This window comes from Cornus florida, unplaced genomic scaffold, assembly GCF_030987335.1.
Source record: "Cornus florida cultivar Cherokee Brave unplaced genomic scaffold, ASM3098733v1 CherokeeBrave_3.0.0_Hap2_Chr02, whole genome shotgun sequence".
NCBI classification, from domain to species: Eukaryota; Viridiplantae; Streptophyta; class Magnoliopsida; order Cornales; family Cornaceae; genus Cornus; species Cornus florida.
Window position 1 is genome coordinate 6,140,768 of NW_026775572.1, and position 22,189 is coordinate 6,162,956.

Here is a 22,189-nt window from a genome sequence, read left to right on the forward strand (position 1 = left end):
ATGGAGGTACAATATTTAAAGATAAAATAATTTAAAAGGTACAAATTACAATAATGATAATGGGTATAATAATTTTAAGATAGTGTAGGGTGACTCCGTACTTTTACTCTTTATAACTATTGTTTTATCGTATTTAATTTTTTTTTCATCTTTTGAATATTAAGGTTGCATTAAAATTAAAATAGGTGTGTTTGAATTTCCTCTCCTAATTAAGTGTTTGAATCCCTTTCCTAGTAAAAGAAAGAAAAATATATGCTAAGGTCACGTTTATACATATTGCCCGAATTGTAAGTACTAAAAAACCTGGATCAGGGTCACCTTCACGGATCGGATCAGGATTCAAAAACCATTTTTCTCCCTTTTTACCAAGCCTTGTTATTCTGGAGAGTGCTTTCACTCTCGTCGCTGGTATTGGGAATCCTCTCTTCTGCGAGACTGCATCCTTCTCCGCTAGTGCCGTCGTCGAAGCCATCATCGACCTTGGTATGAAAATTTCCGAATCTTTAATTACAGAGTACTATTAGTTTATACTTACTTACAAATATATATACACATACAAGATTACATGGTTAGGGTTTCTTACAAGCTCATTGGGTATAGGGCCTTTGGATGTCTCATATAGTAGTATTTGGCTTAAGAATGATAATGAAATTATAGGGTTCTCATGGACAATAGCATTAGGGTTTTGCTGTTTGTTGTTTTTGCTAACTTTATTTCACAAGTGGTAATCGCCCAGTTCTCATAATTAATCCCCCTATGATTTTATTTGGGCTTTCTTGATAATTCGTCACTTTCTGACGAGAGACCTGGTTAATTCTTGCTCTTTATGCAATTTAATCTTTTAGGCATGCTTGGAGCCCCAAACTACCCTATTGTTGGTTATTTTCAACAGTATTTAAGAAGTTTGATTGGAATCATTGTCCCTACTGAAGTATGTTTTTGTTTATGTGTTGAATAGAAGTTGACATTCTTGTTTAGATTGTTTTTTTGTCCAATCAAATAACTCACACATGCACTTTACCCATATGGAGCTTGTTGAAAAACTCACGGATTAGCCAGGGTGAATCTCTGTTAAGACCGTTTAGCCTGTGTCCAGTTCAAAAACATAATTTTTGTGTGTAAAAATGTTGAAAAAAAATAAAAATAAAAATAAAACTGATTTGGTGCCCTTTTTATTGAGTGGGTAATAGCAATGACATGGTATGCCTGACACATAATGCACCCAATATCATTTAAACAACATTTCACTTCTGGCATACAATTCTTGTTGGTCATTCTCGGTTAGATTTACTAGACCTATATCGAGCACACTTTTTTTTTTTTTTTTCTTTTATCTTAGATTTATTTCAAAGGTAGATAGCATTGGGTAATCAGTAGGGTGATAATCATTCAATTATTGCCAAATTTCTCATCCATCATATTGTTTCATCTTGATATCTGTTAGAATAATGCCGAAGGTGAAGACAAACCGAGTTAAATATCCGGAGGGTTGGACACTAATTGAGCCTACTCTCCAAGAACTACAGGCAAAGATGAGAGAAGGTTCGATCTCTTCTATATCATAGTCTTGCACATTCCTGACATGCTATCTTCTTCTCTTTTTTTCCTGAACTTTATGGAACTAATAATGCTATCTTAATTCTTACTTTCTTGGACAGCTGAGAATGATCCGCATGATGGTAAAAGAAAATGTGAGGCGTTGTGGCCTATTTTCAAAATAGCACATCAGAAAAGTCGATACATTTTCGACCTTTACTACAAGAGGAAGGAAATATCCAAGGAATTGTACGAGTTTTGCTTAGAGCAGGGCTATGCTGACCGTAATCTAATTGCAAAGTGGAAGAAGGTTTGTGTTGTGATCTCCTTCAGAATCGTCTTTGTCTTACAATTCTCTAAGTCATTTTCCTCTTCATTTTACTATATAATAATGACATGTTTGGTGCTTGGGACATGTTCTGACTCACTTTAGTTCATATTTCAGAGCTCTGTAATAAATATGGGAAAAGGTCAAGTGTCTGAAAGTTTTCAATAGGTATAGGAATGGAGAAAAGAAGTGTATGTTAGAAAGAAGGTTATAGGATTATTGACAAATTTATGGATTTAAAAAATTACAGCATTCTAGATTTTCATATAGTTTGTCAACCATATTGAATGTGTTATGATTATTTTTTTTCTTTTCTTCGGTGAGTGTTTTATGAAATTCTGTTACATATGTTTAAGTGTGTAATGCAGGACTTATCACAGATTAGGAAATTGTTGAATGACTTCTCTCTATCCCTGTGTGTATGTGCACGTTGTCATGTGAAACAAATTTTGAAATTCCTTCTCATGCTTTGTGTTTGCATTGCAGCCTGGTTACGAACGTCTCTGCTGTTTAAAATGCATTCAACCGCGGGATCACAACTTCCAGACCACATGCGTGTGTCGAGTCCCCAAGCACCTGAGGGAGGAGAAGGTTATAGAGTGTGTGCATTGTGGTTGCAGGGGTTGCGCAAGTGGAGATTGATCAGTTGTCTTATACCCGCCGGGGCTCATGTATTCTCAGACACCATGTACTATATTTCTCTAATGCTGTGTAAAACTATAATAGAGGTTCTAATCCTCTTCCCCAGAGCTGGGAGTTTGTGACTGTTATTGTGATGTTTCTGTTCATCTGGGATAATTGGTTAACATTATTATTCACTGGAGAAACCCATGTTTAACCTTCATCATAATATTGAATTTGTATTATTTTTTTAATTAATAGTATGAAAGAGAACCTTTTATATATATTCTTACTAGTTATTGCTACTACAGTACATTTTATAAGTTGCATACTTGGCATTTTCAACAAATTGCTTATTAAATCTAAACAACCAGCACGTGCATGAGGCTTAGTTTGTTTGTATATATTGTATTTTATAGTCTGGTACATGTTTCTTTCAAGTTTGGTTACACTTAAACATATATTATGGTGAGCTGTGATACATTCAACTAAAATTCAATAAATTGCATACACGCAGCAATTAAAACTGAACAGCCATTGCATGATAGCTTAATTTGTATCTATTGGATTCTATATATATTTTTTCCAAATTTGGTTATACCCCAACGGGTAATACATTCGTCTACATTTATTATTTTTTAGGAAGGAATATCTCAATTAATAAAATTCTCTTGGACTAGTTATTATTTTCTTCCTATCTTTAAACTCTATTTGTACACAAATTAAATTACGTAATTAATTGGTAGTGCATTCACACACTCATGTTAAGTGTGTACTATGTATTTGTTTATATATATATATATATATATATATATATTTCTCTTGAGGTTAGGCGTAATTACAGACGGTACTCCTTACGTTTTAAAAATTACAATGGGTAATGGATTTACCATAAACGGGTTCGTGTCGAATTTCTCGGCCGGACCATTCTGGCCAATCTAAAACTCTACACAAATAATGACTTTAAATTGGATGTTCATTCTGGCCAATCTAAAACTCTACACAAATAATGACTTTAAATGGGATGCATTTTACATTCATGTATTTGGTATTGTTAGAATGTGTTACTTTAAATTTGATGTCTCAAGGTTTGTTCCGTAGTCAATGATATTTTTTTTTTTATGATGTCAGCTATTTTTAACCCGTAATACCACATTTGCCCTTACTTAAAATCTGCTTTATTGATTTTTCACTCTTGGTTTCAATTTCTCTTCAATTCACCTTTTGCTTTGTCGATTTGTGCAGCTGCAGAAAGTTGAGAAACAGCGGCTAAAGCATGCGAACGGCGAACCCGGACTGAAAGATACGGGTTTTGATTTTTTTGAGCAATCTGAAATGATATGCCGATCATTCAGAACACAACTTAGCTTCAATAACTATCTTCCTGACTTGGGCTTCTCTGCTGCTTTTGCAATCTCATCAAAATAGACACTTAAAATCTCACCCAGGCCTTCTCAATTCTTAATTTGTAGGGATTTCCCTAACATTCATTGGGGTCGTCCGGGCTGAAAGAAACCAATAGAAAGCAAAATGGCTTGATCAGCAACAGCAGAGATATTGAAACTTCTCCCTGACAGTATCTACAGAAGATAGGAAAAAGTCAACTGGAATTGGACTGAAGCTTTATTTTCTTTCTCATAAGCCCTGCTGCAGGCTTTGGCAAGGACCTCCCGAGCCACAGAACAGAAGGCATCTCCGATCAGATGATCTAGAATTTGATTATTTCTTGTGATCCGCTTCCGAGGTATCTCCCTTTCTTAGGTTGTTTTTCATTTACCCACAAATTCGCCCAAGATTTTTCAGAATCACAGATCTTGATTAGTTGATTTACAAAAAAAATTAAAGCAAAACCCATACATACAAGTTAGAAGTTGCAGAGAGAGAGGGGGGCAAGCTTGACGGTTGAGAGATAGCGGCTGAAGCATGCCAACGGCGAACCCGAACTGTGGAAACTGAATTTTGCAGTTGCAGAGAGTTGAGAGACAGCGGCTGAAGCATGCCAACGGCGAACCCGATGACGATTTCTTCTCCTCCGCCTCTTCCGCCTCTTCCTCCTCCTCCGATGACGTTCCTGCCGACAAGCCTTCGTCACCTTCGCCGCCACCTGCTCTTGATCAGACTCAAATCCTTATAATATGGCCTTCAGACGGCAATCTAACCCTAAATTGGGTGTCGCGGCCTTTAATTGGTCCTCCAAGATGTGTAGTATCTCAGTAAATTAGGTATCGCAGCCTTAGTGTTTTTTATTTTTGTTTTTTTTTTAACCCTGTGTGATATATATTAATAAAATATTAAAAGATGTTTTACTCATTCAATATGGTCAAATGCCGATTAATTTGAAAGTTTGGAGAGTGAAATTATCTCGTGTATATGTATATATTTAGAGAGAATCTTATGATTTCTACAGTAAAACTGTTGAGAATTAAGGTGCAGCAGTGGTGAGTAGTGAATTTAGCCCAAGTCAAATGAAATTTCAGTCTATCGTTGACCTCATTTTGACAAATGTTTTGGGCAATATGTCAATTATCTTACTTAACGTTTTTGCGTGATTTTTTTCATCATCACTGTAGTATGAAATAGATCTTATGGTTCAGATTTCATTATATATCCTATATATATATATATAAGTATTGAGAAAGGCTCTCATGCAATTTAAAATAACTGTTTAATCATATTTAATAATAATAATTTTAATAATTAATTTACCATAATTAATCAATATCTTTATTCAATCTCTTTCCTCCTTAATCTCTTTCAATCTTTCTTCCAATCTCAGTCAGCATTTTCACACCATCACAGTCACCATCTTCACCACTACAGCCTCAACACAATTATCATATTCATTCTCTAACATATGAGAATTAAAAAACAAAAAATATATAAATTTAAAAATTAATATAAATTAAGAATATTATTTTTTGTACATATAAAATAAATACGTGATTAAGCTTTTGATTGTTAAAAAAAAAAAAAAAAAAAATTGAACAGGTTCCATACTATTTGAGTCTCTTGATTATGTTCCCGTGTGCAGCCTTGCTGTGGAAAAAACAAAACAAATGGGATGAAGAATGGCTCTTATTAAATATATATTCAGATCAAGAATACATTGTTGCCTCTATTCTATTATATATTTGTTTTTTCTCACTCCTTTCTTTCATTTTCACTAGTGTAGAAAATGGCATATGCCATAAAAATCGATTCATGTGTTGATATCAAAACTATAAAAAATCATTGATATCAAAATTATAAAAAATCGTCTTGAATTGGTAACGAATCTAACCTCATTTATAGAATAAATGGATTATTAAAGTTAATATTATTAACTATGGTTAAGTTTGATAAGGTAATAAAGTGAAATTGATTAATTGAACTTTGGTCCATTGAAAAGTTTGATATTTTGGACAGCATGAGAGCCTTCTTGAATAAGTATTATATTACTATTTCATAAAAAAGAATATGTATATATATTCCGATTAGAATATAATTTGTCATTAAACTTAGGGTATAGAAGACTGCAAGTATAATTGTTAGTAAAAACAAAAGATTTTTAAACTTTAAATAATGTAAAATTTTATTTTTCATATTTTTCCATTAAAGTAGGTTGTGGGTCCATATATACATATGGAATTATTCTACTTCATAAGATGTGGGGTTATAGTAAAGTAGGTAATAAAAATGGGACGTGAAAGAGAAGGATGTCTTGGCCCACAACCTTATACTATTGTTTATTATATAATTTTATGATCTGTGGGACCCACAATCTTCTTGGAAAGTTGCAAAGTGATGTAACAATCAAATCTCTAGTTTTTTCCTTCTAGAAGGAGGACCTCAAATGCGGGATAATACAACCCATTTATTAAAAAAACTCATTCTTAATTTTTATCATAGATTACACATTACATTCACCTTCTCTGGTGGGTGTAATTTGGTCAAATTTAAGGGGAGTGTAATTTACTTTATTTTTAATTAAGGAATAATAACTACTTTATTTATTTATTAAGATTAAAGGTTATTTATTTATTTATTAAGACAATATTAATTTTCTAGAAAAGTTGGACTATCTTTTTTTATCAATAAATGTAATAATAATTAGATTAAAGTACAAAAAGGGAAAAAGAGATTGCTCACGAAATACAATCAAGTTCATTTTTTGAACCCAAAAAATAAAAATAAAAATCTAAGTTCAATTTTTGAAATAATGCCAAGGACTTCAAGGTTGTATCATTGGAATGTGTCTTATCGCTCCATTTCTTTTTAATAAAAAAGAATGAAAGTATCACTTTTGAAAGTGAAGTACAAGGGTGGGTGGGTCTAGAATAATTATTGTGTGATATTGTTTTTTGAAATATATTTAAGGAAAAATAAAATAATAATAAAATAAGAAAAGTAATATTAGCACCTCACTTTTTTCAATTGCATTCGCAAAAGAGAGAATTGATTCCATAGTTTTTTTTTTTTTTTTTTTTTTTTTTTGGTACAATTCAAAGAGATATTTATTAAACAAAGTTATTTTTTTTATCAGTTATATCAAAAAGATTTTTTTTTTTTTGTAATTTTTTTTGAGTTATGTCAAAAGTAATAATTTATTCGATATATATATATATATATATATATATATATATATTAGAGTTTTTTCATGTCAAAAGAGATAGTTTGTAATTTGTTTTTGATCAGGTCAAAAGAGGCAATTTATTAAACATAATTATTATTATTATTTTTGATCTTGTAAAAAAAAATTATTCTATAATCTTGTCAAAAAGATCTGAAATATTAAATATTAAAGATAAAAGGAAAGAAAATTTAAAAGAACAATTATATCATTTAAAAAATTAGGATTAAAATTACCATAGTATAGTGCAAATAGTGACCTTATATTTTGGTAACCAAAATTAAACATAATTCCTATATAGTGACCTTAAAGTCAAGAAAAGGTGAATAGTGACCAATTTTGAAACTTAATATATTAAGTGACCATTTGATGATTTATTACCTAAATAGCCTTCTTATAATATATTATTATGTAAGTAGACAAATTTATCCTCTACATTAACCTAAATAAACACTTACTTAAATTGACTAACAAAAAGACAACAAATTATTAAGGTGAGTCTCTGAAGAGAAGATCAAGATGGGAGAGAACTGATGATGGATATTATACATCATTTTCTTCACGATTCTAAGAGACATGACGAGCAAATTGTAAAATTTCTTCTTATTCATTATTTTTAAGGTATAGTTATTATACTTTACGAATTAATTTGTCTGAGAGATCTTCCTTAAGATATAAGATTGTAATTTTTAGGAATTTTTAATACTACTTAGTTATAGTTCAAGAAATAATGACTATTGTTGATTAATTTCATAATTTTATTAACTGTTAAAGGGTGTTTTAAAAGTATGATTTGTTACTGTAAATGTTATGAGCGTTCATGTTGGAGACACTTGAAAAATAAATAAATGATGGAAAAGAGATAATGTTGATAAAGAAATTTTAATTTTTTAAATTGGTAAATTGTAAATTAAAAAGAAAAATATTAGATAGTTGAGAGCCTTGAAAAATAGATAAAGGGTGAAAAAAAGATAATGCTGGTAAAGAAATCTTAATTTTTTAAATTGGTAAATTATAAACTAAAAAGAAAAAAAAGAAAACGTTGGATTAGAGAGAGAGATAGAGTAGGAGGAGGATGAATTTAATGACTTATTATTTATATTGGACGGCAATTTTATCATCTAAAATTTATTTTTAAAATGTTTATTAAACTTTTAAATATTTTTGACCAAATTATTCTTAAATAGTCACTTAATATCAATTAAGTTTCAAGATTGGTCATTATTTATCTTTTCTTTAGTTTAAAGTTACTATATAACAATTATGTTTAATTTTGGTCACCAAAATATAATTTTTTCAAAAATTAACCAGTATTCATCTTCCATACTTCACTCAGACCTCGATTTCTCCGTTTTTATCTCCTTATTCCTCTCAATCCGATACCAATTCTCAGTCTAATTGCTTGCCAAAGTTTTAACGTGTCTCTCTCCCTAATTATGGTTGTGATTTGGCGTGTAAAAAACAAACACAACCTTCTAGATTCTTATTATTAGGTTAATTCCAGCCTAGTGTTTCCACCATTTCGATCTAGATGAAGCTATTTCAGGAAAATCTTAGCGCCAGATAACTAATTACTACTCATTTAACAGTGGAAGCTTCCACACACTATTCAAATTGACCCCATCCTCCTCCTCTTTCTCTCTCTAAATACACACAATTTCTCTCTCTCTTCGAAAATTGCAAACGTCGCTCCGCATGTTCTATGCGTGTTTCAAAACACTTGTTTCTTTGAGAGCTCTCGTAGCCGATCACTCACACAACAAAAAACAGAATTAAGTTCGCTTTGCTGTAGATTCGTCATGTTTTTGATACTTTTCATTTTTCACTCATATATATAATAACATACATACACTTTATATATACCATATACAAATCACATTGTTGATGAGGATTTGAGTTTGTTATAGAATTCAACTTAATTTTTTTTTTTTTTTTTTGGAGTCATTTCACACACACACACACAAAATATATATATATATCGAATATAACTGCACATTCCGTCAACTTCTTGTTAAAATTGGGTAGATTAAGATGGCGGCGACGGCTTTGGCCGGCGACGATCTGGCTCGATCGGGGAGTACGAGGAGCTGGAGGTCGTCGAGTATCCGGGACGCGTGGCAGCAGCAGCCGGACGTATTCAGCCGGAGCGGGAGCCGGGAAGACGATGAGCAGGAGCTGCGATGGGCGGCGATTGAGAGGCTTCCGACGTACGATCGCCTCCGCAAGGGAGTGTTAAGCCGCGTGCTCGATGATGGAAATGTTGTTCACAATGAGGTGGATCTTAAGAAGCTTGAAGACAAAGATAAGCAGCATTTAATGCAGAACATACTCAAGGTGGTCGAAAAAGATAACGAGCAGTTTCTCAGAAAATTGAGGGAACGAAACGACAGGTGAAATTTTTTTTAAAATAAAAAATAAAATCATGCGTTTAATTTCTTTATTATTTTATTCCAATTTGTTTGTTTTTCTTGTTGGTATTAAGTTTAATTATGTGATTTAGGGTTGGGATTGAGATTCCGAAGATTGAAATTCGGTACGAGCACTTGTCGGTGGAGGGAGAGGTGCATGTTGGGAGCAGAGCACTTCCCACTCTGTTTAATGCTAGCATGAACGCAATTGAGGTACGTATGCAACAAGTTGAATGCCTTTTACTTGTGGTTTGTTTGTTTGTTTCCTGCAATTCTATGTATAAGTAATTTTTTTTTTTTTGTAACGAATTGTTATAGTATTGATTGTATGGGTACCTTTTTAATGTTTAAAGTATGTTGATATATATATATATATATATATATATATATATATATATATATTATAGTTGGCATATAGTTACTTACTGATTATGTTTCTCTGTTTTGAATATATTTGGATAATAGAGCCTTCTTGGATTGATAAAGCTTGCGCCATCTAAGAAGAGAAATATCAAGATACTTCAAGATATCAGTGGAATAGTAAAACCAACAAGGTACATTTATTTATTATTTATTATTTATGAAGTTGTGGAGATTTCTTTCTAGTTTTCCATATCAATACAATAATTAAAATACTTTTTTTTTTTATGATGCCAATTGCATTCTCAAATTTACTTTTACCTTTTTGGATAATTCTATGGTAGGCACAGATTTTGTTATTTTCTTTACTAAGAAATGATGTTGATTTTTTTTTTTTTTTCCCCCACAAGATTAGTATTATATTATTTTGTACCAATTTGGTGGCTTTCAGGATGACACTGCTTTTGGGTCCTCCAGGCGCAGGAAAGACTACAATGTTAATGGCACTTGCAGGGAAGCTTGATCTCGATCTAAAGGTTTGCTTCTTATTATCTCGTACTGATGTTTAATTTTTTCTATCTGTATATTGTGCAGGCATTTGCATTTTGTAGTTCTCTCTTGTATATTTTGATGAGTTGGAGTTTTTGATCAGGAAACTGGTAAAATCACTTACTGCGGTCATGAAATGAAAGAATTTATTCCACAAAGGACATGTGCTTATATTAGTCAACATGATCTTCACTATGGAGAGATGACGGTGAGAGAGACATTCGATTTCTCGGGACGCTGTTTGGGAGTTGGCACAAGATATGAAATGCTAGCGGAACTTGCCAGACGAGAAAAACAAGCAGGGATCAAACCAGATCCTGAGATTGATGCATACATGAAGGCAATAGCAATGGCAGGACAAAAATCCAGTTTGGTTACAGATTATATTCTCAAGGTTCCATTTCTAGTTGCTACATCATCTATTTTCTTATTTAAGGAGCAAGGGGCCAATTTTCTTTTCATTTATTTTCTTTTCAAGTCAAAACTTACTTTTTGAGAATTATGGACAGTTACTTGGATTGGATATTTGCTCGGATACTATAGTTGGTGATGAAATGAGAAGGGGCATATCTGGTGGACAAAAGAAGCGTGTGACTACGGGTAGGTTTTCATGACTATTAACCATGTATGACAATGGGAACCCTTTTTTTATTTTATGTTCCTCTTAATTTAGGGTTCTCAGGTTATGCTATTTCTTTTATCTTTGTGTTATTCTGGTTTAAATTTTGATGTTGTTTCATGGTAATGCTTTCTTAAGGTTCCTTTCCCATTCAATACAAACATTTTAGCATAATCTTTGTTTTTTTAGCAAGTGAACATCTTTCAGATACAGGATTCCTTTCCATTTCACAATAATATTGGTAATACTCTTGTAATGTGGTTTGCTGGTTGCGCCATCTTTCTTTGCACTAATAATATTCTTCATATAATTCCTAGAATAGGTTCAAACCAAATCAAGAATCACTGAATAGTTCTATGTCTGTGGAATCCCGAGCATTGCATTCTTTATCAATTTTAGTACCATTCTTCATTGATTTCAGTGGCATAAATCCCATGCTCTTTTTCCCCATTTAATATGATCATATTAAAAGGTATTTTAGAAACTATTAATTGTCTACTTCTGATGTGGTCGCAGCAAATACTACTTTTTACATCACCAAAGTCAAAAATAAAAATTTAAATTAAATCACACATGATTTTCTGTTGGATGTTGGTGAATATGGTGCATGATTGAAAGTATCTGCTGCCATTCTTGTGGGGGAAATGTTTCACGTCTGACTCCTTAAGACCATCTATAATTTTCGAACATTTCATAGCATGTTTCTTGTCATTTGTAAATAATCTTAAAGGGTGTCATAGATTTTGATTTAACTGGATTGCAGGAGAGATGTTGGTTGGACCAGCAAAAGCTCTTTTTATGGATGAAATATCAACTGGATTGGACAGCTCTACCACTTTTCAAATCGTCATGTACATGAAGCAAATGGCTCATGTTATGGATCTAACCATGATCATATCTCTTCTGCAGCCAGCTCCTGAAACATATGATCTTTTTGATGACATTATCCTACTTGCAGAAGGTCAGATTGTCTACCAAGGTCCACGTGAGAATGTCCTTGAATTCTTTGAGCATATGGGTTTCAAATGTCCCGAAAGGAAAGGAGTTGCTGATTTTCTCCAAGAAGTAACTTCCAAGAAGGACCAAGAACAATATTGGTTCAGGAAGAATCAACCTTACAGATTTATCCCAGTTTCCGAATTTTCTCAGGCTTTTAACTCGTTCCGTATAGGCCAGCAGCTTGCAGCAGATCTTAGTGTTCCTTATGATAAATCCAGAGCCCACCCAGCTGCGTTGGTAAAGGAAAAGTATGGCATCTCTAACAAGGAACTATTTAAGGCGTGCTTTTCGAGAGAGTGGCTGCTGATGAAGCGCAGCTCTTTTGTATACATTTTCAAGACTACCCAGATTACAATTATGGCACTAATTGCCATGACAGTGTTCTTCAGGACAGAAATGCATCCTGGCTCTTTAGCAGATGGAGGAAAGTTTTTTGGAGCCCTTTTTTTCAGTCTCATTAATGTGATGTTTAATGGGATGGCAGAGCTTGCGATGACTGTATTCAGGCTTTCTGTCTTCTTTAAACAGAGGGATTTCTTGTTCTATCCACCATGGGCTTTTGGCTTGCCAATTTGGCTCCTCAGGATCCCTATATCATTCATTGAATCAGCAATATGGATCATTTTAACATATTACACGATTGGGTTTGCTCCGGCTGCCAGCAGGTGGGAGTGGTTCTCATGTTCTTGTCTTCAAATACTAACCTTCATATGCATGGCAATACTACTAACTAATTCTTCCTACTTGTCATCGGTCCAGTGATTACTGAAACTTTGTCATGGTTGGTAATTTGAATGGATTTTCACTGAAACGTTTCTTCCATCTTGATTCAGGTTTTTCCGACAATTCATTACATTCTTTGCTATCCATCAAATGGCTCTGTCCCTCTTTCGCTTCATTGCTGCTCTTGGAAGAACACTGGTTGTTGCAAACACGTTAGGCACCTTCACCTTGCTAGTGGTTTTTGTGCTTGGAGGATTCATTGTTGCCAAAGGTAAGCTATTAAATCTCTTTTCACTTAAAGCAAGCTGTTAATATACCGATTTAGTATCTATATATTGCTTGCTGCTGTTGGCATTTGGTGAAAATTTGTGGAACTTACAATACAGTGATTATATATTCTTTCAAATAATGAAAACATAACAATCATTAATTCTTTTTGTGCCTGAAGATGACATTAAGCCGTGGATGATTTGGGGTTATTATGTATCTCCGATGATGTATGGACAGAATGCCATAGTCATGAATGAATTTCTTGATGAAAGATGGAGCATTGTAAGTTTCCTTAACTGGTTGTGATTATATTTTAAATTTAATCATCTTCTGTTGGTTTCTCGTTTAACTAATTTGAAGACTTTTTAAAAATATTAAACATTTTCTTTAATGCAGAAAAATATGGACCCACGAATTAAAGAACCTACTGTTGGTTTAGTCCTTCTCAAGTCAAGAGGCTTCTTTACAAAGGATTATTGGTTTTGGATTTGTGTTGGAGCACTTTTGGCATTTTCGGTTCTCTTCAACATTTTATTTATTGCAGCACTCACTTTATTGAATCGTAAGTTATCTTGTCTCAGTTATCACTTGGATTTCCTATTTGGAAATAGAATTCGGCATTTACAAACCTTTTCCTTGAAAACTACAGCTCTTGGCGATTCAAAATCTTTAGTCGTCGATGAAAATGATGGCAAGGTCAAAAAGTCGTCCTCTAGACAAGATAGAGCAAATGCATTTGAAGGTTTGAGCCTTTGTGGTTGAATCTTCTTGATCTTTTATGGTTATTTTTTTCTTTATATTCTTGCTGGTATTTAAGTGAAACTTGGGTGGTAGAAGTGTAGATGACACTTACTTGTGACATCTATATAATATAGCTCAAAGGATTTAGAGGTCTACTTTTTATTTATTTTTATTGGCCTGACATCCCGTGAATATTATTTATAGGTATTAATGCGGCAGTTGGGAACGCTTCAAGGGGTAGTGACTCAACTGCTAATGTTGGAAGAGGAATGGTTTTGCCCTTCAGACCCCTTTCACTTGCATTCAACCATGTGAATTACTATGTGGATATGCCTCCTGTAAGTGATCACTCATTCTAAATTATTAATTCTATTGGAGAATCCCATGATTCGAGTGATTAAGGTTGATGATGTAATTAATTAAGTCACACCATTCTTTATCAGCTTCAGTTTTAGAGTAGTCAATGGCTAATATTCTCTATCTACGTAGGAGGCAATTCATAATCTCTAAATCCCCACACTACCCTGATAATAAAACATATTCATGTTTTTCACTCACGAGAGTTTGTCCAAACACAAAGGTGCATATTGATAATGTATATGAGTAATTAATTTATTATGGCTTTTATTTTCTTCCGCTGTTGAGAGTTGTTGGTTGGTTGTTTAATAGCTTTCATCAAGAAGTTGTATTAGCAGTCGCCCTATCCTTGACTCCTCTACTTAATCAGCTATCAATTTGGCACTTTCTTTAGTCTGCCATGAGTGACCTTGAATTTCGGCGCTGCAAATTTGTCTCATTTGGAGAAGTCCTATCTAGTGGATCATATATTAATTTTGGGGAAATGCTAGGGAAATGGAAGAACATAATTAACATGAATAGAACTTCCAAAAAAAGAATTAACCTGAATAGAGTTAGTGAGGAAGATAATGATAACATATGGTTTAGTTGCGACAATTACCTCAGATAGAGCAGAATGGAAAAATAGGATTCCAGTAGCTCACCCCAAATAGTGGGGAAAAAGTTTTTTTTTTTATTATTTTTTTTTGTAGCTTTGCAGGCTTACAAAAGTTAACTTGTTCTTCAATGGCATGCTGTGTAATTTTTTTTAACAAATCTATTTATTAGTTGAAAGGATCTTTGATCTGAACTTGCTCTTTTTCTATCAGGAAATGAAAAGTGAAGGAATTGAAGAGACTCGTCTTCAACTGCTACGAGATGTTAGTGGTGTTTTCAGACCAGGGATATTGACAGCACTGGTGGGGGTTAGTGGTGCTGGAAAGACCACGTTGATGGATGTGTTAGCTGGAAGAAAGACTGGCGGGTATATTGAAGGAAGTATCAGCATTTCGGGTTACCCAAAGAACCAAGAAACATTTGCTCGTGTCAGTGGCTACTGTGAACAGAATGACATTCATTCACCTAATGTTACTGTTTATGAATCTCTTCTATACTCAGCTTGGCTCCGCCTTCCCTCGGACATAAATACAGAAACACGAAAGGTACATATTTAGTGATTTATCTATCTCTAAATCATAAATGTTGAGTTTATAATAGTTGTCCAAAAGTTTAAAGTTCTGATCATCTATAATTGTTGTGACCTTTTTGGGGGTTGGGGGGGAATTGTACTGTAGATGTTTGTTGAAGAAGTAATGGAATTGGTTGAGCTTGATCCAATAAGGAATGCTCTAGTCGGCCTACCAGGAGTAGATGGTCTTTCAACGGAGCAAAGGAAGAGGCTAACAATAGCTGTAGAATTGGTAGCAAATCCGTCTATCATTTTCATGGATGAGCCAACATCTGGCCTTGATGCTAGAGCTGCCGCCATTGTTATGCGAACTGTGAGAAATACAGTGGATACAGGGAGAACCGTTGTGTGCACAATTCACCAACCAAGCATAGACATTTTTGAAGCTTTTGATGAGGTATTGTCTCAATTTACGAGGCTATGTACTTGAATTTTATTATAATTTATGATTCTTTATCCAGCGGTGGTGATATTTGTAACTAAAAAATGTACTTGTTGCAGTTACTTTTAATGAAGAGAGGAGGGAGAGTCATTTATGCAGGACATCTAGGTCGCAACTCTAACAAGCTTATAGAATATTTTGAAGTGAGTAAATCTTTTAGTATTATTTATGTTTTGTTTTGATTATCAAAATAAACCATAAAGTCAATCCTATATATTGTTTTGTCCTTTTCCAATTCTCAAATTTAAGATTCAAAAAATGATGTGTATACACTCCCCGGTTTAAGGGGGAAATACAGGTCTGCCTTTCTTCTTATTTTAGGTTCTATTTTGGACTGATATTTAAAACCTGCTACAGGCTGTACCTGGGGTTCCCAAGATTAGAGATGGTTACAATCCTGCTACATGGATGTTGGAGGTTAGTGCTCAGTCGGTCGAGACTCAACTGAATGTAGATTTTGCTGACATCTATGCCAACTCCTCCCTCTATGAGTAAGTAAAAAAAAGAGATCGACGTAGTTATAAACTAATTTTATGCTTGTTCTTCTCTGATATAATATCTAGTGTTGTTCTTATTTTCCTGTTGATTCTTTCAGGAGGAATCAAGGACTCATTAAAGAAAATAGTACTCCGCCACCAGGTTCCAAGGACCTGCACTTCCCAACCAAGTACTCACAGCCGTTTGCCACTCAGTGCAAAGCTTGCTTCTGGAAACAGCATTGGTCTTATTGGAGAAACCCAAAATATAATGCCATTCGTTTTTTCATGACAATAGTCATTGGTTTCATATTTGGTATTATATTCATAAACAAAGGACAGCAGATGTAAGTCTTTCAATTTCTTCATCCTTCATAAATTTGACCGCCAAATTTGTTGAAATTTAGAGGGGAAAAAAACTCTGCATGGCAACTTTATGATAGATCAAGGAAACAATTTGTGAAATAAAGTAAAACGATCAAACAACTTTTTTTTTTTATATACTTGATTAGTCTATATATATATATATATATTTGTCATGTTTTAGAACTAAGTTATTTCCTTTGTTTTTTAATTTTAAACTTGGAACAGATCCAAACAGCAAGATCTGATAAATCTCTTGGGAGCTACATATTCTTCTGTTCTTTTCCTAGGAGCATGCAATGCTTCTACAGTGCAGGCTGTTGTTGCTGTTGAGAGAACAGTTTTCTATCGTGAAAGAGCAGCCGGAATGTACTCACCGTTGCCTTATGCATTTGCTCAGGTAACCGAATGCATTTCACCTTAACAAGATCTTATTTGGTACAAGAAGAAGCTGAAATTATATGAGTATTTAAACTCATATGCACGAAGATCTTAATAGAAGTCGAGAAGATGTTTTATCCAAAGCTAAGAGAAATGAAAATGTCTAGATAACAAGTGATGAAATTAGTTATATACCTTTTCTAGATATAGTGGAATAACATCTGAAATAAATCCTGCAGGTGGCCATAGAGGTTATCTATGTTGCGATTCAATGCATAATCTACTGTATTCTTCTGTACTCGATGATCGGGTATGAGTGGAAGGTGGACAAAGTCTTATGGTTCTACTACTTTGTATTTATGTCCTTCGTCATCTTCACATTGTACGGAATGATGGTTGTGGCTATGACTCCAAACCACCAAATTGCTGCCATATTGATGTCCTTCTTCCTCAGCTTCTGGAACTTATTTTCGGGCTTCATGATTCCAAGACCGGTAAGTCTTAAGTCATTTAAATGGCGCCACATGTTTTGGTTATAGTAAGTAAGTAAATTGACATATTTGAAATGGAATAAATATACCGCAGCAAATTCCAATATGGTGGAGGTGGTACTACTGGTGTTCTCCTGTGGCTTGGACAATCTATGGGCTTGTTAGTTCTCAAGTAGGTGACAAAGACATTCCACTGGTGGTACCTGGACAGGAAAATGTGACTGTAAAATCATTCCTGAAAGGCTACATGGGTTTCGAACATGACTTCCTTCCGGTTGTTGCTGTGGCCCATCTCGGCTGGGTTATTCTCTTCTTCTTCGTCTATGCGTTTAGCACCAAGTTCTTCAACTTCCAGAAGAGATAAAGGACTGAACTGGACTGAACTGAATTGAGTCACTCAGTTTTTAAATTTATATTTATCAAGGAACCCAATTCTGTAATCTATTTATCAAGAAATGAAGGAAACACCAACACTAACCGTTCCCCTTTTCCCTTCTCTAATTTGCTAAATCTTGTATTGACATGACATTCTTTAATGAGAAGATGATGCTATTTTACTGAGTAAAATTGACAAACCATATGCTATTATTATTTTGTCTCTGCAGTTGTATTTTTCTCTGGATCATGACCTTAATTATGGGAAAGGCATTTTGGAAGGCACTTATTCGACAAAATGATATTGAGAGACCAACTCTAATCCAAAATTTTCTCATATATATTTAATACCCACAATTAACCAAACGCGGCATTGTGTCTACTCCAGGCCCAGCAATTATCAATACTTGGTTTCCATGATGCGTAAACCCAACTTTAGAGGCCTTCTTTTTAATAAGTGAAACTGGGCCAAGTGTGGATCTTCTACTCTATTATAAATCCACACCAAATTGTGATTTTAATGGCGACCCAGCATTTTCAAGGCCCAGGTTATTATAGCTTTTGAAGTCATCCAAATTTAATGGGCCTTGTCATTTAGCGTAAACATTTTTTTCTCCATTTAAAATAGTTCTAAAATCCTTACAAGTACGGTTGCTCTCTCTTTCTATATATACATACATACATACATTTTCAAATATATAATTAAGCATGATTAGGGTCCAACACATGTTTAGTCAAATATTAAGTAGTACTGAATGAATCTAAACTAATTCAACCTATATGGCCAAATATTCCGAAAACGACACCAATCAAATAAAGAAGAGACATGAAACATCATTGTCTCAATTTAAATGGTCAATTTATTAATAAATTTTTGAAAATCAAACTCTTGTATAATATGCATGGAACTCACATTCTTTCCTCATCAGGAGAATCTATATATAATGAATGGTACCCATTCCATATCTTAGGAATGATCCATATTGATTTGTTGACATTGCCCATTTCCACGAACCACCTCATGACTAGATGAAAAGCACCCTACTAATTAATATATATATATGTGTGTGTGTGTGTAGAGAGAGAGAGAGTTTTGTCTTTTACGGTTCCTACCATGGGAAGGATATGAATGTCCCCCGTGAGTGCGACCTTATGTGAATAGAAAATAGAATTTGCATATGAATTTGTGTACTTTTTGGAGGGTTAGTCGAAGAGAAGACAATAAATTGGAAAAGAAAGATACTACTACACAGTCTACACTAGCACTCCTCTTTTTCATCTGTGTGGTGAACTTGAGATGGGCATATGCTATCATCTGATTCAAGATTATTGTGGTCCATGCATGTCAATGTGTAAAGTAAGTGGCCCAAATAATAATAAATACTAGTAATAAATTATGGTCCTATTAATTGGAATACACAATCAAGATATACCACTATGAAGAAGCTATGGAGCCACCTATAAAAAAATACATACATACATATATATATATATTTGGCTTGAGAGAAACAATAACATCCTAGAACTTATAGTACTGTGATTTTGGCAGAAAAAAATTACCACTTATATATTGAATTTCATTGGAATTCCTTAGGTAAGTAAGCAGCATAAAGGGTTATTGAAATAGTAAATTCTTTGTGGGCCGAATTCAGGCCAAAACCAATATAGATAGGAGATAGAGATTTACGGAGTATAATTAAGATAGAAAAGTGTTGGATAAAGAGAGCATAACACCGTTTGTTTTACTATCAGTTAAAATGTTATTTTTGTTGGAAACATATTAAATATATTTTCTGATTTTTGAACAATTAGAACTTGACCCGATTTTAGGTGTGGTCCGTTTTTGGCTATACATACATTTTCGCAAATAAACTGTCCAAGACTAATTATTGTAGATGTCTCTTCACAATAATTGTGATGGAGAAAATACCAATTCAAATTTAATGGATTCAAAAAGATATTACTGCAGGGATCGGGATTATAAAATTTCCCATTTTCATCCATTAAATAATTAATTGCTGAATATAGGTGGTTGAACAAACGTTAGGTATTGATGAATGTCCAAGACTAATTATTGTAGATGTCTCTTCACAATAATTGTGATGGAGAAAATACCAATTCAAATTTAATGGATTCAAAAAGATATTACTGCAGGGATCGGGATTATAAAATTTCCCATTTTCATCCATTAAATAATTAATTGCTGAATATAGGTGGTTGAACAAACGTTAGGTATTGACGAATGTAGATGTCTGAAATATATCGTTGTTCTTTTCTCTTTGGTACAAAAATAATAAAAATTTGCAAATATTTGATAAAAATAGTATATTTTAGCTATTTTTGTAACTTTTCTCATTTTGAAATCAACCCCATGAAACATGAAAAATAAGAATAAGAAAATTTATTTAATAGAAAAGATTAATTAAATATTTATTAATGAGTATACAATAACAAGTTTTGTGTACTTAATAAATATATTAAAGATTGTATCATGTACATATTCTCTCTCCCCATGAGTCATTCATTTTATTTACAGAGTCAAAAATATTTTCAGAACTGGTTTCCTTGTTTTAATATTACATTCGATCAGTATCGTAATATTACATTTGACCAGTGATTAACGCAATTAATAAAAAGTAAAAAATCCTAATTTTTTACTTTTGATATGCATTCATCAATTAAAAAATTGTGTCAAATTTCTCAACATTAAAATCATTTTACTTTAATAATTTTTAAAATAGAAGGGGTGCCCCACTTATTATATAAATAAATCATGTCATGGAAATAGAATCCTATGCAGAGTGCCACGTCAATGATAGTACTAGTAGTATGTAATTGTATTGGAAATTTGGTATAGGTAGGTATGGCAGTAGGGTCCACGAAGAAGGAGGCGGACAAATATCCGACCGTCTCTGACACGTGGATGCGCTGCAGCCACGAACACGTGGGGAATAAAGAAAGACCAGGTTGTGTGTGTGTACGTGGATGCAATGCACCAAATTGACGGTGCACTTATACAACCTGTGTCCTTCGTTTTGTCCTCAGCGATGAAGCTTTGTGATTTTTGGGGTCCATTAATTTTACAAAACATTAAATGCTATCCAGAAAGCGACGACCTCTTTTTTGCTACACAATTGACCAAATATTGCTTTTGTTTTTGTCACCACTTCATTCAAACCATCCCATGTGTATGTATATACAATTCGAAATATATATACGTATTTACGTGGGTATGTTAAGGACTTTTTTTGGCCTATATGACATATAAATACTTTCCTAAAATGAATCTTATTTTATTTGAGGTTTTTTTTTTATTCTTTCTTTTCTCATGAATAATCACTTCACATTTCTTCTCTAAGCATAGTTTTTGCACATTAGTTCTCAACAAATGATTAAAAGGCCAAAAATTGTAGACTTTTGAGCAAATAAAGATCTGGATATTGAAAAGACTAAAGTATCCATTTATAAATGGAAAAAAAAAACCAAAAAAAGTTTAAAAAATAATTAAATATTAAATAACTAAAGTGTTTCTTCTTCTCCTTCATCACTGCCCAATAAGCATGCTCCTTCGTCATTGCTCAATAAGCATGCTGTCAGCGATGAAGCCAATTGTTGCAGGCTTCCTCTCTTTTCGGCAAGGACATTGGACCTGTAGTTGCTTCGTCGCTTCTTACACCCGCTACTTGTTCCTCATTGGCAGTGACCTAAGGTCGTTGCCCTTCTTCAACCGTTCAACCAGGTCGTCAGAGCACAACCTGGTGAGCACCATGGACGGTGACCTAAGTTGTCGTCCCTCTCCAATTGTGTTGGGTTGCTACAATGACCTTGGTCGCTATTCCCCTCACGGCGAACACACCAATTTGTCAGCAGGTGACCTATTTTGCTAAAATTTTTAATATTAAGGGTATTTTTCTCACTTTGCCCAAAGAATAATTTGAATTTTTTTATTATCATGAATTGCTTCACTAATTCATATTTACACACACATTTATATATAAGCACCACCCATTTATTAAGTAACGATAAATATATGAGCATCATTATTCGATTTAAACCAACGTTGGGCAAAAAACACTTTTTCTATGCCATTAAACAAACTTGAACTCTCCATGCTTTGCATAAAAATGTCAAAAATTTGATTTTATAGGGTTTTGGTTGTCTTTTCACATATATAACACTCATTAGTGTGTTTGGTAATCAATTGACAATAGATATATATTAGGGTAAAGTGCAGTAAATACCTCCTCTACTAATTTTTTGCCAAAAAAAACTCCTCAACTATCCAAGGGGTAACTAAGTGGATAGAAAATCAAGTCCATGTTTTTGAGAAGAAAATGTCCTTATTCCTATTATATAGGGCAAATTGCATAACC

General features: G+C 33.6%; 2 protein-coding genes and 1 long non-coding RNA gene across 3 annotated transcripts; all 3 read left to right on the forward strand.

Annotated features, from left to right (window-relative positions):
- The first annotated feature begins 325 nt into the window (after positions 1-325).
- Positions 326-2,769, forward strand: LOC132293314 (protein BUD31 homolog 2-like). Its single transcript, XM_059790755.1, has 4 exons — positions 326-483; positions 1,445-1,542; positions 1,659-1,846; positions 2,351-2,769. Exons 2-4 carry the CDS (start codon positions 1,449-1,451, stop codon positions 2,504-2,506), a joined length of 438 nt encoding a protein of 145 aa, XP_059646738.1. The 5' UTR covers positions 326-483; positions 1,445-1,448; the 3' UTR covers positions 2,507-2,769.
- Positions 2,770-3,656: 887 nt separating this feature from the next.
- Positions 3,657-4,795, forward strand: LOC132293315 (uncharacterized). Its single transcript, XR_009477817.1, has 2 exons — positions 3,657-4,229; positions 4,331-4,795. It is a non-coding gene; the product is annotated as an uncharacterized LOC132293315 (long non-coding RNA).
- A 3,790-nt stretch (positions 4,796-8,585) lies between these two features.
- On the forward strand, positions 8,586-18,011 carry LOC132293316 (pleiotropic drug resistance protein 2-like). Its single transcript, XM_059790756.1, has 20 exons — positions 8,586-9,484; positions 9,595-9,715; positions 9,968-10,056; positions 10,314-10,398; positions 10,515-10,805; positions 10,921-11,011; positions 11,794-12,694; positions 12,863-13,023; positions 13,201-13,304; positions 13,419-13,584; positions 13,672-13,764; positions 13,968-14,101; positions 14,930-15,262; positions 15,395-15,685; positions 15,790-15,873; positions 16,088-16,221; positions 16,326-16,553; positions 16,798-16,969; positions 17,190-17,444; positions 17,536-18,011. The coding sequence occupies exons 1-20, from the start codon at positions 9,126-9,128 to the stop codon at positions 17,803-17,805; spliced, it is 4,362 nt and encodes a 1,453-aa protein (XP_059646739.1). The 5' UTR covers positions 8,586-9,125; the 3' UTR covers positions 17,806-18,011.
- The last annotated feature ends 4,178 nt before the right edge of the window (positions 18,012-22,189 follow it).